This window comes from Onychomys torridus, chromosome 2 (genome assembly GCF_903995425.1).
Source record: "Onychomys torridus chromosome 2, mOncTor1.1, whole genome shotgun sequence".
Classification (NCBI taxonomy): Eukaryota; Metazoa; Chordata; class Mammalia; order Rodentia; family Cricetidae; genus Onychomys; species Onychomys torridus.
This window is the reverse complement of record NC_050444.1, coordinates 128075417-128090995: the sequence shown is the minus strand read 5'-3', so window position 1 is coordinate 128090995 and position 15579 is coordinate 128075417. Positions and strand designations below refer to the sequence as shown.

The window sequence follows — 15579 nt, the reverse complement described above, 5'->3', positions numbered from 1 at the left end:
ATCGAACTATTAAAGGAATTCCTTTTTAATTTGTTTTTTTTTTTTTCTTATTACTAAGCTGTTCTAAAATGTTAGGTTAGTTTCATAGTTATTTTGACACAATGGTTTTTTAAAGAAGAAGAAGGGGAAATCCCAGCAGACTTATGCTACCATGCCATAAATTCCACAGTCACCCATGGCTAGACTGGGAGGCTAGCTAACCACACTGGGCTTCAGAAGGCCCCCGCCAAACTCTCCACCTTTCCTCTGACTAGCAAACACCTGGGGGGATGGATATCGAGCTGAAAACACTACCTTGCCATTGTCTAGGATATACTTGTCCATGACAGGTGCAGGAGCGGGGTAATAGGACGACGTATTTGCTTCCTCACTGAAAGTGCTCCGTAACTCCGGCTGGGGCTCGAGACATTCTGACTTTACTTTTTCCAAGTCAATGGCGGGACCTAGGCAGTTAAGAAAAGAGATCTGTCTAGAACTCCAAGGAAAATAAAAGGCAAATATTCTTAACTATGCATCTATCAGCACATAGTGGCACTAAAAAAAAAAGCTACCTTATTTTTGTACTTTATGCTACACTTAAACCCAGACTCTAAGCATTATGAAGTGTGAATGTCACAAGGTGGAATCAGAGGGCAAGAATTAACTAGACTTCAGTAATTAGGTATGACTGAAGCACACCTTTTAGGGTGTCAGTATCTATGCAGAATGGCAGGAGACTCAACTTCCTGCACAGAAGAGAGGGTCTGTTCAGACTGCTGGAGAAGAGATGGCAATTACTGGAATATGCAAATATGGGGCTAGCCAACAAACTTATCTCTGGAGCCTGTGATGGGGAGGGCCATGTGAATGAAGGGAAATGGGGAAAGCTATGGGGAGAAATGAAAAGAACTCCTTCCAGGAACCTAGTTTCTGAGCAAGGGCATTCCAACCAAGAAATTAAAATACAACACAGAGTGAACTCCTGATTGCTTGATACAGTGATCGTTCATATTTTTATTTTAATGCAATCAACACAAATTATGTGAGATTGAAACAGTGAAAGGAAGCTGAGGAAATGGTTGCTGTTTCGGGGGGGGGGCTATTTTTTTCTTTACTAGTTTTTAAAATGACAGTTTTTTAAATCACCCATTGTGTCTTGATTACCGAAGAACAGAGAAAATGGGTAAATACGGCCAAATAATTAACTGTCTGCAAGAACAACTTCAAAAGCCTGTAGTTTCACATGCTGGCCTTTACTGAAATCATGGAGCTGTTTGCTGCTATGTGTTTTACTTAAGTAAGTGATGAGTTCAGTATGCAACTTCTTATCCTGGCCACATGGACAACTGGGTTCAAAGCTCTTTATTTGCTAAATCCTTGTGTAATGATCTGGTTGCAACTCTATGCTCAGTTGACATTTGCTGGATTTTGGCTAATGGAGGGAATGTCTCTGTGAGTTTGCTGGTAGAAGTCCTTATGACAGTTTCCCAGAATAAGAATATCAACCCCGAGCTGCTGGCAGCTAACAGCTGCCAATGAAAGATAGACTCTCTGCAGTCTCCAAAGATTTAAGCATGAGCTTTCCACAAATCTGACCATAGAAAGGACAGAGAGCAGAATGGCACAGATCAAAGAACACACAGCATGTTGGTACAGATTGAGCTCCATCCCTGGCTCTGCATCTTTTAATTTCGTGACTATAAGTGAATGAGCTGCAGATGAAGAAACTTGTGGAGTGAAGGACAGATAGCATCTTTATCTTTCTGACAGCATAACCTAAGTGTGCTTTATACAACATCAAGCCCGACTCTTATTTTTCTCCTTATGCCCAAAACCTGGTAGGTGCTCTCCAAATGTTTGCTAAAAAAGAAAGGAGCCTAACAAAGAATGAACTAAAAATCTCCAAAGCACATGCCGAAGTTTCTCTACTACAGGTGTGAAATTTCAAGATATGAATTAGTAAAAACATTTGCTCTTTTCTCAGATCTGGAAAATGCAATTACTCTACTTTTCCTTGAGGACAGGCTGAGGTGTTTGCTGTCTTGTTTTGCTCTGTTGTTCAATGACAGAAAAGAGAAAGAGGCTGAGAAGGCCAGTGCATCCACTGGCTCTCAGGCCATCTTTGCAAGGTCCATGAAACCTCCTTCTTTTCAAGAGGGAAGACTGTTAGGTAAAGGCTTATTTCCCTAATCCTAGCACTCATGCTTGGAAGGATCAGATATTGAAAGCCAGCCTCATCTGGATAACAAGTTGCAGACCAGCTTGGCCTACATGAGACCTTGTCCCAAACAAAGAGAATTCGATGGCTCATTGGCTGCCAAAGATAACTTCCTCTTTGTCAACAAAAATGACATTGTTCCTCCTTGCTTCCCACCCCCTTACACTTAATATTAAGTCCCCCACCACGGCCCACTAAGCCAGGACAACCACCAGCCTCTCTCTATTTCAGGAATTCAGATTGCTCTGTTTTGTGTGTTGTGTTGTACTGGGCCTCTGGACTATTAAATCAGTGTTGGAGACTGTAGAGCTCCCAGTCTGATGGCTTCTTTCCAATGTCTTGCTCCTAGGTACAGGCTCTATGCTCTAACTTGTAAGCTGTGTGCACAGCCCCCGTCTGTTTGCAGTGTTATAATGTAAAGCTCTTCAAGAACATGGTCTTATTCATACTGCACCTCTAGAGCCTTCAGTAGTCCCTGGCACATGACAGGCACTTAGTAAATTCACTATGTCTTTGATGGATGTGCTGCTAAGTAGGGGTATTGGAGGAAGAAGTGTGGGTAGGAAGGAATGCCTGTAACCTTTTACAGTCCAGGAAGTAGAAATGGGGACTATATAAACTTCAAAAGCAGCTAATCAGAATGGACAGTTCTGCAGGCTATGGCCATAGACAAAGGACTCTGCATCCATACTGGCAGAGACTACAAGGGCTGGAGTGGAGTATCATTTCTCTGGCTCGATGTCCTGTTAGTCCATTCTCCCGAGACACCTTTCTAGTCCAACTGGCCATCCTAGCCCTCCACACAGACACCTTCTCTTTGGTCTCAGAGGCTGTGCTTGTATTGTCCCTTCTGTCCAACTGTCCAAACTCCAAGGGCGACACAAGGTCGGACTCAAATGCCACTTCTTCCATAAGACCACCACGATCCTTCAAATAGGGGCAATTCCCCCTTCCTGGCTTGGGATTAAACACTGGATTCACATGTACTGTAGGAGGGCTGTGATTTAGCTCCAGTTGATGTGCTCTTTGTACCTTTGTACCTTTGTACCTTCCCTGACACTATCTCCACTCCACAGATGCATCTAGTGCCTCAACTAAGCAGGGAAGCTGAGCAGAGGCAGGGACTGGACAGTCGTTTTATGTCAGAGACCAGGGCTCATCTGGCACCTCGTCAAATTCTTGTCACAAGAGATAATATACACATCTCTGACCTAGCCTCGCGTGAAGGAAAGAACAGCGACTTGACAAGATTGAAAACTAAATGAGTTAAGCATAGACATACATACATAGACACACACACACACACACACACACACACACACACACATAGACATACATACACAGACAGACACACACAGAGACACACACACACACAGACACACAGACACACACACAGACACACACAGACATACACACACAGACACACACACACAGACACACACACACAGACATACACAGACAGACAGACAGACACACACACACACACGGTGGTAGAGGGGAGCCCAGTGTCTGGCACAGAGTGAGTACTTAGTAAACTAGCCCCACTGTCCATTCCTACACATCCACTTGTGTGCTTATTTTTGACTCTGCTAATTCATGGACTCAGTGAGTCGGGACCCTGCTGGTCTGTTTTTGCTCCTGGTACTTAGCACAAGACCTTGTACAGAGGAGGCCTTGTAACCATTTCCACCCCCTTTCCTATACTCAGACTCATCTTTTCAGGGTCTAGCAGAGCTCTGCCAAACATTGAGGCTACTGTACTGCTCTCAAGGATCAGCGTTTCTTACCACCTTGAGTCAGAATCATTCAACACTGGTGGCAGCTGTCTGCCACTGCCTCCTTCTCTGACACATTGTATATACAGAAAGTACAAGGTAGGGCTTTAGCCTCAGCACGTGGGGCATCAAGCGAGACTGGCCAAATGCACATTCTGACAATGATTTTCAGCAGACGTGGGTTTGACTCCAAGATAAATGATCTTAGAAAAGTCACTTCATCTCTGAACCTCAGCTTTCCTACTTACAAAGAGGTGACCAAGGGACACAATGCAGGCTGATGATGAATCCTGAAGAGCCAAGGATTGAGGCAGGCATACAACAGAGGCTCAGAAAATGGCAGATGAATGGGCAGAGAACAACGGGGTTGGGGGAGGGATGAATCAGTCAGTAATGCACGTGTTCAGTATTACAGAATCAGGAAAGAAAAGGACAAAATCCAACAAAACCATCACCAACAAAAAGCCCCATGTTGTTTCCTTGGAGAGCAGAGGAAGGGTGCTAGTGCTTTTAATTTAAGATGGGGGGAGGGGCTTTATTGCAAATTTTAGTAGGCTCCACTCCCGATGTTGGCAATTTACATCTCATTACAACAAATGCTTCAGATTGCTGTTTTGCTTTTTAAAATTTCTGAGGCATTGTTCTGCCTCAAACACATGTGACCAAATTAGCCACAATAATAAGCACTTGCGCTAGGAGACAACACTACATTCTGGCTCAGATATTTTAGGTAACAAAGGAACTTTTTTCATTTTGTGGGAAGAGTAGGAATAAAAAGAAAGGCCTTTTGATCCACTGGCATTCTGCTAGTGACACACACTTGAGGTTTATTTTGGGGAAAATACACCTTCCATGGAGAAAAACCTCTTAGCCAAGTAAAGAAAAAAAAAAAAAAGAAGAAGAAAAAACAGCTTTTACAAGGGCACAGAAGGTAGTGCCTGTCTCTTCCTTCATTCATTCATGAACTCTGTCACCACACAAGCTCTGACACACAACCCACAAAAACCCACTCACCACACAAACTCTGACACATAATTCACACAAACCCACTCACCACACAAGCTTTAACAAACCCACATGAACCCACTCACCACACAAGCTTTGACATACAACCCACACAAACCTACTCACCACACAGCTCTGATACACAACCCATACAAACCCACCCACCACACAGCTCTGACACACAACCCACACAAACCCACTCACCATACAGTTCTGACACACAACCCACATGAACCAACTCACCACACAGCTCTGATACACGACCCAAACAAATCCACTCACCAAATAAACTCTGACACACAACCTACATGAACCCACTTACCACACAAGCTCAGATACACAACCCACATGAACCCACTTACCACACAAGCTCACATACACAACCCACACAAACCCACTTACCACATAAACTCTGACACAGAACCCACATAAACCAACTTACCACACAAGCTCTGATACACAACCTACATAAATCTACTTACCACACAAGCTCGGTAAGAGACACTGAGGATTCTGGGACAAATAGAAAACATTTCAGCTTTGAAGAAGTTTATAATTCATCATGTGAAACACTATTATGTATATATGTACTATACACAGATGTGATGGGTGCACAGTGGAGTTAGGCTAAAAGATAGGGTTTAAATTTTTGTCCTATATCCTCTACTTCTTTAAGTCCTGGTGATTCCTCTTAAAAAAAACATGGATTGAGTCACTGAGGAGAGCAGTCTGTTTGTTGGTACAACAAAGAGATGAAATTGTACTATGCCTTTATCTTAATTCTGAAAAGTTGCCACTTGATGTGATTTCAAGAGGTCTAGAGGTCACCTGTGTCTTCAAATCATATACCTGCTTAGACAGCATCACTTCTGATTTATTTCAAAATCAAAGAGGTCACGATATTAGATTTTCTCTTAAAAGGATTAAATCACATTTATTTCTGTAAGTCTACAATGAGTTTGAAGTACAAGTCTAGTTTTCCAAAGTACAAAGTGAATCAAGTCAAAACTGCTGAATGCAAACAGAACACATAACTCTGGCACAGGAGCATTTTAGATTAGAATAATGATGATGGGCTTTCTTGAAAAGAATCTGAACATGGACAGTGAGGTAATGATGAAGGAAGTAAGCATGGGCCTTGGGAAGAGGGAGGTGATCCAGGCAGGGCAGGTAGATGCACCTTTGTGGCCCAGGGCAGAGCAGGCTGGTCAGTCTCTGTGGACCTTCTCATGCCCCGGGGGGAGAGCCTTGGCCACTTTCACCTGCTACTGTGGCTAGGCACCTCCTTTGCTGTGTGATGTACTGTATGTTAAATGTGTTGCTCTGATTGGTTAATAAATGAAACACTGATTGGCCAGTAGCCAGGCAGGAAGTATAAGTGGGACATAGAGAGAAGTGAATTCTGGGAGGTGAAAGGCTGGGGCAGAGAGACACTGCCAGCGGCTGCCATGACAAGCGAGATGTAAGGTACTGGTAAGCCACAAACCACGTGACCAAGTATAGATTAATAAAAATGGGTTAATTTAAGATTAAAAAAGTAGATAACAAGAAGCCTGCCACAGCCATACAGTTTGTAAGCAATATAAGTCTCTGTGTGTTTATTTGGTTGGGTCTGAGGGGCTATGGGACTGGTGGGTGAGTGAGATTTGTCCTGACCCTGGGCCAGGCAGGACAAGAAAAACTCTAGCTGCACTCCTTAGCTTCTACAAAGGCAGAGACCATCTGGCCTCATTCCTTCAGTGCAAATCTATTACATATGTAATAAGTGCCAGTGACGGGCTAGGTGGCTTTGAGGGTTCACAGTCAAGCATCTGGAGAAACAGGTGACAGCAGCTTGTCACAATTGCTGTGTAACTGACAAGAGGACTCTGGACAGAAACAATAGCAGCCATGCTGCATCAGGAGAAGACTAGGACGTCTCCAAACAATGGATGTAACTCAGAGGATGGGCAAGTGATGGTTGGGTGAGGCCTTTGGTGGTCTTCATACAGGGGACAAAACACAGGCTCCCTGGCTGACTCTGGGCAATACAGATTATACATATTTGGGAGGGAAAGGAGCGAGGCTCAGGGTACTCGGGCTCCTGAGCCTTGCTCCTTCAACCTTGTACTTCTTCATCTAACTCTACTTCCCAGAGGTTTCACTGGCTTTTCATGTCCTCTAATATTACTCTACAGGACCCTTGCCTCCTCTGTCCTTCCCACGGGTAAGTGATTAAGTGATCCTAGAAGGCCTCAGGGAGAGCTGATCTGACTGCGCAGAGCTGGGCTGAGTGTGGTCTAGGAATGTCATCAATCACAACTGGCAGCTCTTAGGTCTTAGGCCCCTTCCCTCCCCATTTCCTGAGTGTGGTCTGTGAATAAGGGCTGCCATAGGCTTTGTTGGGCTGAGGCAAAACTCATTCTGGCATGAGGCCTGACCTGGGTAAGATCCCAGCAGACTACAAGGTGGCCTCCCAGGTTGGCTAGGCTCTCAGAGAATCGGAACCAGAGAGCAGCAGAGAAGAAATGGGCATGAGAAAAGGTATGAAACCCTTCAAAAAAGAGGACGAGGAAGCCAACTCAAGTGATGTTGCTGGGGAATCAAAGTATTTTTTCTTAATTTGAGGACCCTTTTCAGTGACATGTGGGAAAAGGACAGGGCTGACACCTATTGATTGTCGTCTGTGTTAAGTATCTTAGAACAAAAATTCTCCTTTAAAAAAAAAAAATCTTTTCACCCTACTGTCATTGTTATTATCTGCTTAACATCTCTGAGTAAGACATTCATGCTAAGAGGCAGAGGCAAAGCAGTCAGTCTTATTCACTGTTGTATCCTCAGCACCCAGCACCTATAAAATATTCATTAAGTAAGTGCCAAATAAAACAGGTTAAACATGATGGAAGTCCTGAAGACTGATCTCATTACCTCCTGGGAGGTTCAATGAGGTGCTGTGACGTGCGTGCAAAAACCGCATAGGTTCTGACTGCTCAGGTTCAGGGTTCCTGGGTTCCTGAGCCTTGCTCCTTCAACCTTGTACTTCATCTAACTCTACTTTCCAGAGGTTTCACCGGCTTTTCATGTCCTCTACTACTCACTCTACAGGACCCTCGCCTCCTCTGACCTTCCCTTACTCCCCTAGACCATCTTTGAGAAACCCTGCAGTTGTGAGAGAGAGTGTGGGGGAGGGTCAGCAGAACGCACTTCAACCTCTGGGAACCCCGAGCACATACTTTACTGGTCAGGTAAGTGAGCTTTTTCATCTGTTGCTCTTTCACTCACCCCTGCCCAACTATTGGGCCCCGATCCCATCAAGATAGAAAGAGACGGCCAAGGTAGTTTGGGTTGGTCCTGCCAGAGCAGTGCTGAAGATCTCACACACGCACTTAATGCCTACAAAGCAGCCTTTGGTCCTTTCATCGGATGAGATGGAGGGTCGAGAGTTGGAGGTGGGCACCAGTGGGGTGGAGAGCAGAAGGGCTTGTGTTGCCCACAGGCTCCTAAGGGGATGACAATCGCAGCAGCCAACATGAGGGCAGGAGATCCAGGGAGGCAGAATTTATTATGTGGCTGCACTTCCTCAACTAATTTTCCTTTCCAGAGATGTCCCAGGCCTTTCTCTCAGTTCTCCCTAGAAGTCAGCTCCTCTCACAACTCCAAAACTTTGTTCAGACTTTGCTGTTGCATGTGGCACTGTTTATTCCCTCTTCAGTTGGAGAATTACAGCTAAATCCCTTAACTTGAGGCCTTCTAAGGACTCCTCCAGCACCCACACTGCAGTAGTGTAAAAAGATCTCTCCTCTATCCTCCTCTAACACCAAAGGCCCAAGAGCAAAGCAAGACTCACAGTGCACTTCAATTATTTGCCGTTAAGAATGTGCTTAAGACAGAGTCTTATCCATTTCATTTCTCATGCCCAGCAAAGGATCTGAAACAGGAAAGTATTCGATGAAAGTTTCCTGCATGAACACTTTCCCCTGGAGTTCCAGATATTCAGTGACAGGAGGGGTTATCAGGAAGGCAGGGCTGAGCTTCCTGTGTGTGTCTAGAGGCATGCTATAGGTGGTTGAGAGATCTCTTGCAAGAAGGCTCAGAAGGCTTCAGGCCCTGCTGGTCTAGATGAGCTCTGGGTCTCTATGAGAACTACCCTCAAAATCAGACAGATGCTTAGGATAGCAAGAGAGCGTGAACAGCCTTTGGGCCTCAGCGAACCCTAATGGTTAGATGAGTCTACCCAGCCACGCCTGTGGGACAGCAGCCTGCCACAGCTTCCTGATGGTGAAATCCCCATATACATTTAGATTCCACGTGGCACAGGCATGTTCTTTCCTCTGGGTTTCAGTTTTCCTATTTGTTAAGATGAGAGTAAAAGGATGGATGATCTTTTTTCCTAAAAAGGAAATTTTCATGAAAACTCTAGGCATTTCTGGCGGGAATCTTGAGGCCAGATAGCCGGGTAAGACAGACACTATACAGCAATTCAGTGGGAAACCTTTGGACGTATGTGAGTCTTAAAGCTCCAGAATCCACAGGCAGGTGAAGGAGGGGGCACTGCTGGAGAGGCACAGGGGCTGAGTGACTGTCAAACTGCCTGACACTTGGAAAAGCAAGACAGGCCTCCATATGAAACGGGGACTCCGGCGAGTCACCTGATTGATCTCTGGGAGCAGCCTGTTCCCTCCTCATGCGTCCGTCTATGGGCTGCGCTGGTTTTATGGATAAACAAGTTCCTAGTGTCTGCCCCAGGGAACATCTAGAAGTGCAGTGAATTGTAAGTTGCACCCTTTTCCATCTGCATTTCTTGACTGCTGTAGCCAGCGGAAAACAAACCTGTCACAAGGCAAAGCCCAGCCATGTCCTGATTTTCTAGCTGCCTAACAGCTATCAAAAGGGCAGGAAGGGATTTTCCTCAGCCCCATCCCCTTGACTCATAGGAAAATGGTTCCAGGGAGAAAAGACAGAGTCCAGAATTATTTCACCACCTTGAAATCACATTTGAAAATAGTCTGGCATCAACTCTGGGTAATTCTGGTAAGTCAACAAAGCAATCAATCAATCAATAAACAGATGATAGATAAATACATAAGGCCTTCAAAATTAAAGATGGCCACTATCATCAGATAAAAGATTCCAGTCTTACAGCTAGATCTTTTCGAGACATCTACATAGGGCAGCACCAAGTACACATTCTGGTACCGCACCAAACTTGGGGGCAACTGTGAGCCCCCGGGTTTTACTTTTACAAGTAAATGGCTCTTACCCAGCTTCTTCAGCTGTCTCTCAAGATTCAATTATTTTTAGTGCTCCTGCTCACTGGTGATTATGAACTGAGGACCTAAAGATAAGGCAGAAGGCCCAAGGAAAGCCTAAGCAATGGGAAGGCAGAGTTATATCTGGTGAGTCTGAAAGAACTGATGGGGTCTGGGAGATCTCTGGGACGAGTGATGGGGTCAACTGATGAGGGCTACTCAACAGACCAATGGAGGAAAACTGAGGGAAGGAGAGAACTCTAAGACTCCAGACCACACAGTTGTAAACTGGATGACTGAGAAAGTTGTGCTCTGGAAGCTTAGACTAGGAAGTAGGGGAGCTGCAGGAGGCACTGGGGTTAGCCAGAGATTAGGATGTTCCCTACAATATCTGTGTCCTGTGGCAGGCAGAGGAGCTGGGAGGTGACAGGCACTGTACACCCTGTCTTGTGTCATCCTTTAATGGCCCTGGATGCCAGTGTAGAAGTTACTGAACAATCTCACACGTGTGTCCGGCAGACATCTTTACAGCAGTGGTTTATTTCGTCATCCTAGCTGTAATGGCTGGGGTGATCCCTGACTCTGTGCCACAGATGGGTAAAGTAATGCTCAGGAAGTAACTTGTCCAAAGCAACTAAAGTAGACTCGGGAAGAACCGGGACTCAAAACTCTGAAACTTCTCACCCCAGGACCCACGCAGACGTTAAATCACTAAGTGGATTCTCTGCCTGAAGGTGGCAGTCTTGAGGATTCCCATTTCACAGAGGAGAAAACAGACTCGGAAGGGTTAAATCATCAGCTTCAAGTCACACAGGTAAGGAATTACAGCAAGTGAGTTTCAAGCCCAAGTAATATCTGTTGCCAAAGGCCAGGCTGTCTCCAGTCCAGAGGAATCAGCAGGAAGCATCCGGCTGACATTAGCTGTCTTTTCTAGGGCACCATCAGAGACCTGGGCGTAAAGAAGCCAGCTCAGACCACAAAGGATTTTAAAGATCAAAGCTGGTATTTTAACAGACCTTGGACAGAACACAAGGCATAAACTCAGAGGGTTACAGATGTGTTAGCAATCCAGCTCTAAAGAGCCAAGATAGATATGCAGGCCAGCCGCCACGGCTCTCTTCTTCAAACATTTCACTCGCTTATGATCTAGCCAACAGGGGCATTATCTCTTCTTTTCACATGCTCTTCTTTCAAATGGAGATAATAATCCTTACCTGGCCTTGCAATAAGGCTACTGGAATAGTCCAATGAGATAAAAATGTCAAGGTGCTTTGAAACCTGTAAGGTGCCACGCACATGCAAATTACCGTTATTATTCTTATTATCTCTCCCTCAGCTGGTCAGAATTCATCATCTGGGCCTACATTCCTTGACAAAATATATACAAAGTCTAAAATCATTATCTGCCTCCCTCCTGCAATTACTGGACCAATTTTACTCTGCCTGGTGAGAGGTATCCATGTTTGTGGCCCCTGGCACAGCTGTGTGCATCCTCAATGCCAGGACATGTCTACTCCTCCTCACATTCCTTGGGGGTTTTTAGAGAAGCATTGAACTTATGCCACTTGGTTTAAAAGGAATGACACCAAGGAGGCTGCCTAAACTTGTTTTTTTCCCCTGTGTATTAAGAACAGGGACTTGGGCCAGTGACGTGCCTCAGTTGTTAAAAAGCACTTGTTGCCAAGCCTGATGAGCTGAGTTCGATCCTTGGGACCCACCACGTGCTCGCACACACACCCCTCACGTGAATAAAAAGACCGCAATTAGAAAGCTTAAGAACAGGGACTAGTTGAAGAGAAGCTAAAACACCCCTTTGGTCCATTCTCACACTGGTGTTCCATGCCCCTTGCATCCCAATTGCCCTGCTTTACCGTATCTCCTTGGCCTTCCTGGAGGCCGCCATCCCCCAGTTTGAAAACACTAACCCTCTAGCTTGCAGGTGCTTTTTATGAATGCTTCTGTCATCTCTAGGTTTCTAACATCTCTACCTGTCTTGGTGCAAAGTACAATCTCAATAAACATTTGTTGAAGACAAAGGAATAAATGAGTGAATAATCCCATAAATCAGTGTGTGCCCTGTAAGCAGCAATGTCCTTATGATTTCAGAATCCTCTGCACTGATTGTTTGGGGGGAATGGAGAGAAAAGGGGAGGAAAAGAAGTCAGACTGCCATTTGCTGAACAATGACTGTGTGGTGGACGCACAGCTACACTCCAACAGTGCTTCCTTATTTAATGTTGTACAAGTACTGAAATGAATGACTCTCTAGGGCAAGAGTGTGAGGTTATGTCCTGTCAGAAAGGGTTGTTTCAGAGGCTAAGGCCACGGAGAAGTACTGGATGGTTCTGTATGAGGGATGATATAGTTATATCCACATTGGTGACAAAGGAGTCGGAGTGCTAAAGAAAGCCATGATTGGGGGTGGGGGGTGGCTAAAGGTCCCGAGATAGGCACACGGGACTGGTGTGGTCTTGCTTCTTCATTAGCAAAGTGAGGACAGTGTACCTCCTGTTAGTTCTTACAGAGCCCCAGGATTCCACGCTTTTGAGAACCCTTCCCATCAGATACATCTGACATTTCCAGAGAATGAATGAAAGGACATAGAGATGAAGAAGCAGATCACCCAGCCAAGCATCCGAGAGCACTCCTGCCATCCTGCTGCCCCTGTCCCTCTCAGTGTGTGCCTCCCCCTCCAGGAGTCACCCCATTACAACCCCTGCCCTGCCAATGCACTGGATCCCCATGCCTGAAGCTGTATAAGCCACGAGCCTCAGGAGGCCAGGCTACTGCCTTCCAGCTCCCCCATCTACCCCGAGACTCCTACTCTACCAGTAATCCTCCCATGTGGGGAGAAATCCTCTTAAAACTGAGGAATGACCTATTGGCCAACCTGGTTTCTGAATAACCTGTCAGGGTATAGATGATCCAGCACCCAGTGTAGACAGAGGATTTTGAGCTGGGACCCTAGGAGAAGAAGGCAGGTGAGGCCTCCAAGAACAAGAAGAAAGCCTGGCCTGATACCAACCCAGGCCTTAGAGGCCATGTAGAACTGAGGCCCCACAAAGGTCTGTCACTTTCTGGCTTGTTTTCTCTGGCCAGGTTCTGGGTAATGTTTACAGAATAACTATTTTCCCGGAACTGGGGGAGCAGAGAGGACTGCTCAAAATGTGGGACCCCCCTCCACAGCTGGTTGCTCTGCATTTTCATGATATGTTTATCCATTTACCTCCCCTACCCTCTACCCTCATCCCAATGTTTCTGCCTTCTTTGTATCTCCCTAAGTCTGTAGGCTTGGAAAGTATCCAGTGGTATTACTGAGTAATTGAATGAAGAAATAAGCAGACATCTATAACTCATTCTATCATCTAAGATAATGAGAAGCAGAGAAGTTGGTTAACCTGCCCAAAGTCACAGGGCCAGTTACTGATTGGTAGAGCCAGCTTTAAAATCCAAAACATGCCCTATCTTAGCTTCCCTTCCAAATGATGTAGAAAAAAAGAGTAGCTAATAGAACCCGAGCATCAACAGTTCCAGATACTATACTGAGAGTTCCAAAGCTGTAAGGGGGGCTCATATCAGCACCACTTTAAGGAGTGTAATAGTGAGGCTCACAGAGTTGGCTAGATTGCACCTCATTCTTCTCACCTACTTATACCTGCCTGCATAGAAACTCACTTTTCAAGCCCATTTTTCTTCCTTCAGGTGGCTTTTCTTTATCAATCTTCCAAAAATCAGTTGTCTTATCTCTGTTGTTCTATAGCCCTCTGTGCTTGTGAGATCCTCCAGAACAGAAGACAAAGTGTACATGTATGCATGCATGTGTGTGTGCACATGTGTGCGTGCATCTGTGTTTTATATGTGTGTTCTATGTGTATGTTTGTGTGTATATGTTCATGTGTATGTGTGAGTGTGTGTTCCACATGTATGAGACTGTTACTCACCATAGGCACAATGCCTGACACAGGAGGAGACCAGTAAGTATTGGTGAAGGGAACCAGGAGGAAAGAAGTTAGAAAGGAAGGAAAAGAAGAAGAAAAGGAAAGAATTTTTCAAAGACATACTTAAACTGTAGGGAAGCTGGAATTTGAATCCAGGCCTGTATACATCTATAAAATAAACAACCTTACACAGGCAGACACCCTTGGATTAATAAGGAGCACATAGATTTGTCTTAGTGTCAATTAACACATTAATACATGGAGTTTAAGTGTTCCTAGATGGAGGAAGGTGTGTGTGAAGTCACTACCCTAAGAGCACAGGGCTCTGTATGCAGCCGTGCTGGAAGCCACACGTTTATACTTGTTGCTGGAGTCCATCTCACCATGACAGCAACAGTGACATACCAGAGAAGAGATGGCCACTGGCCATCATGATGACATTCAAGTCATGCAGGATGAGAAGTCCTGGCAAGGTCAAGACACCAACTACAGTCAGGTTAGGTTTCATTGTCAAGTGTTTCAGGTTGAAAAGAGACAGCTGTCTACACAAAATGCCGTTTTTTATTGCCCAAGGAAGGGGTGGTTTCTGGAGTCTAAACTCAGTTCAGGACCATGCAAAACAGGTGATTTCCCTCAGGAGCTGAGCTAATGATGTGGAAAGAGTTTGCTGTTGACGTGCTTCCCCATCCTTCTGAAGAAGTTCTCAAAAGGCCCAGCACAATCAAAGTAAAAGCCATGCATCTGAAGGTCGGGTAACACACTTCTCCCTGAAAACTGAACTCTATCCCCAGTGTCCACCTGTACTACAGCACCACCACTGCCTTCTTAAATTCTCCGTCACAGTGAACCTATGATCTGGGATAAAGCCAAGGTGAAGGCAGAGCTGGAGAGTGAAGACACTTGCAGCACTTTAACTATGGTGACACAGTGTGAGCTGGAGGTTTGTCTCTGTCAACTCCTACCCTGCTTGCTCCTCTGTGTCAAGGTCAGGAAAAGGCCCCTGGCTGATCTACTGAGACATTGCCATGAAGACACACTTAATAAGCAAAAGGCACCTGCAAATGGAAAAGGGGCAGTGTAAAAGCAGGCCTGTCCACACAAACTGAAGAACAGAGTCTGCACACCAATGTGTACTGCACGTCTAGATAGTGGAGGCCTTTCTTCTTCAGTGACACGTTTGGAGGCTTTGGAGACAGGGCTCATTTTTCTAAGCTAGTTCACTTCCCCTTTCGAGCACAGTGCCCTGATGCAGAAGCCAGGAAGGCTGTGAATGCATGGCAGAACAACCATTGCAGTACTAACCGGCTCCACCTTGCACACTGCTAGAGTCTTACACTCTGTGGGAAGTTTTCTATCTGTTCTTCTCACAGCCCCTTGCCTTTTAGAATCCATTCATTCCAGCCTCTACACCACTTCAGATGAGAAATCTAAAAGGC

The 15579-nt window shown here is 45.3% G+C and overlaps 1 protein-coding gene across 6 annotated transcripts in view; it reads right to left on the bottom strand.

Annotated features, from left to right (window-relative positions):
• The window catches only part of LOC118577112 (BEN domain-containing protein 5), a 1024598-nt gene that overhangs the window by 205875 nt on the left and 803144 nt on the right, over positions 1 to 15579 (bottom strand). For 3 of the 6 annotated variants that reach the window (XM_036177156.1, XM_036177157.1, XM_036177159.1), the window contains one exon: positions 295 to 443. The exons of the other annotated variants lie outside the window; for them this stretch is intronic. In XM_036177156.1, coding sequence (XP_036033049.1) covers positions 295 to 443 — 149 coding nt within the window. The remainder of the gene's footprint in view (positions 1 to 294; positions 444 to 15579) is intronic. 6 annotated transcript variants of the gene reach the window in all.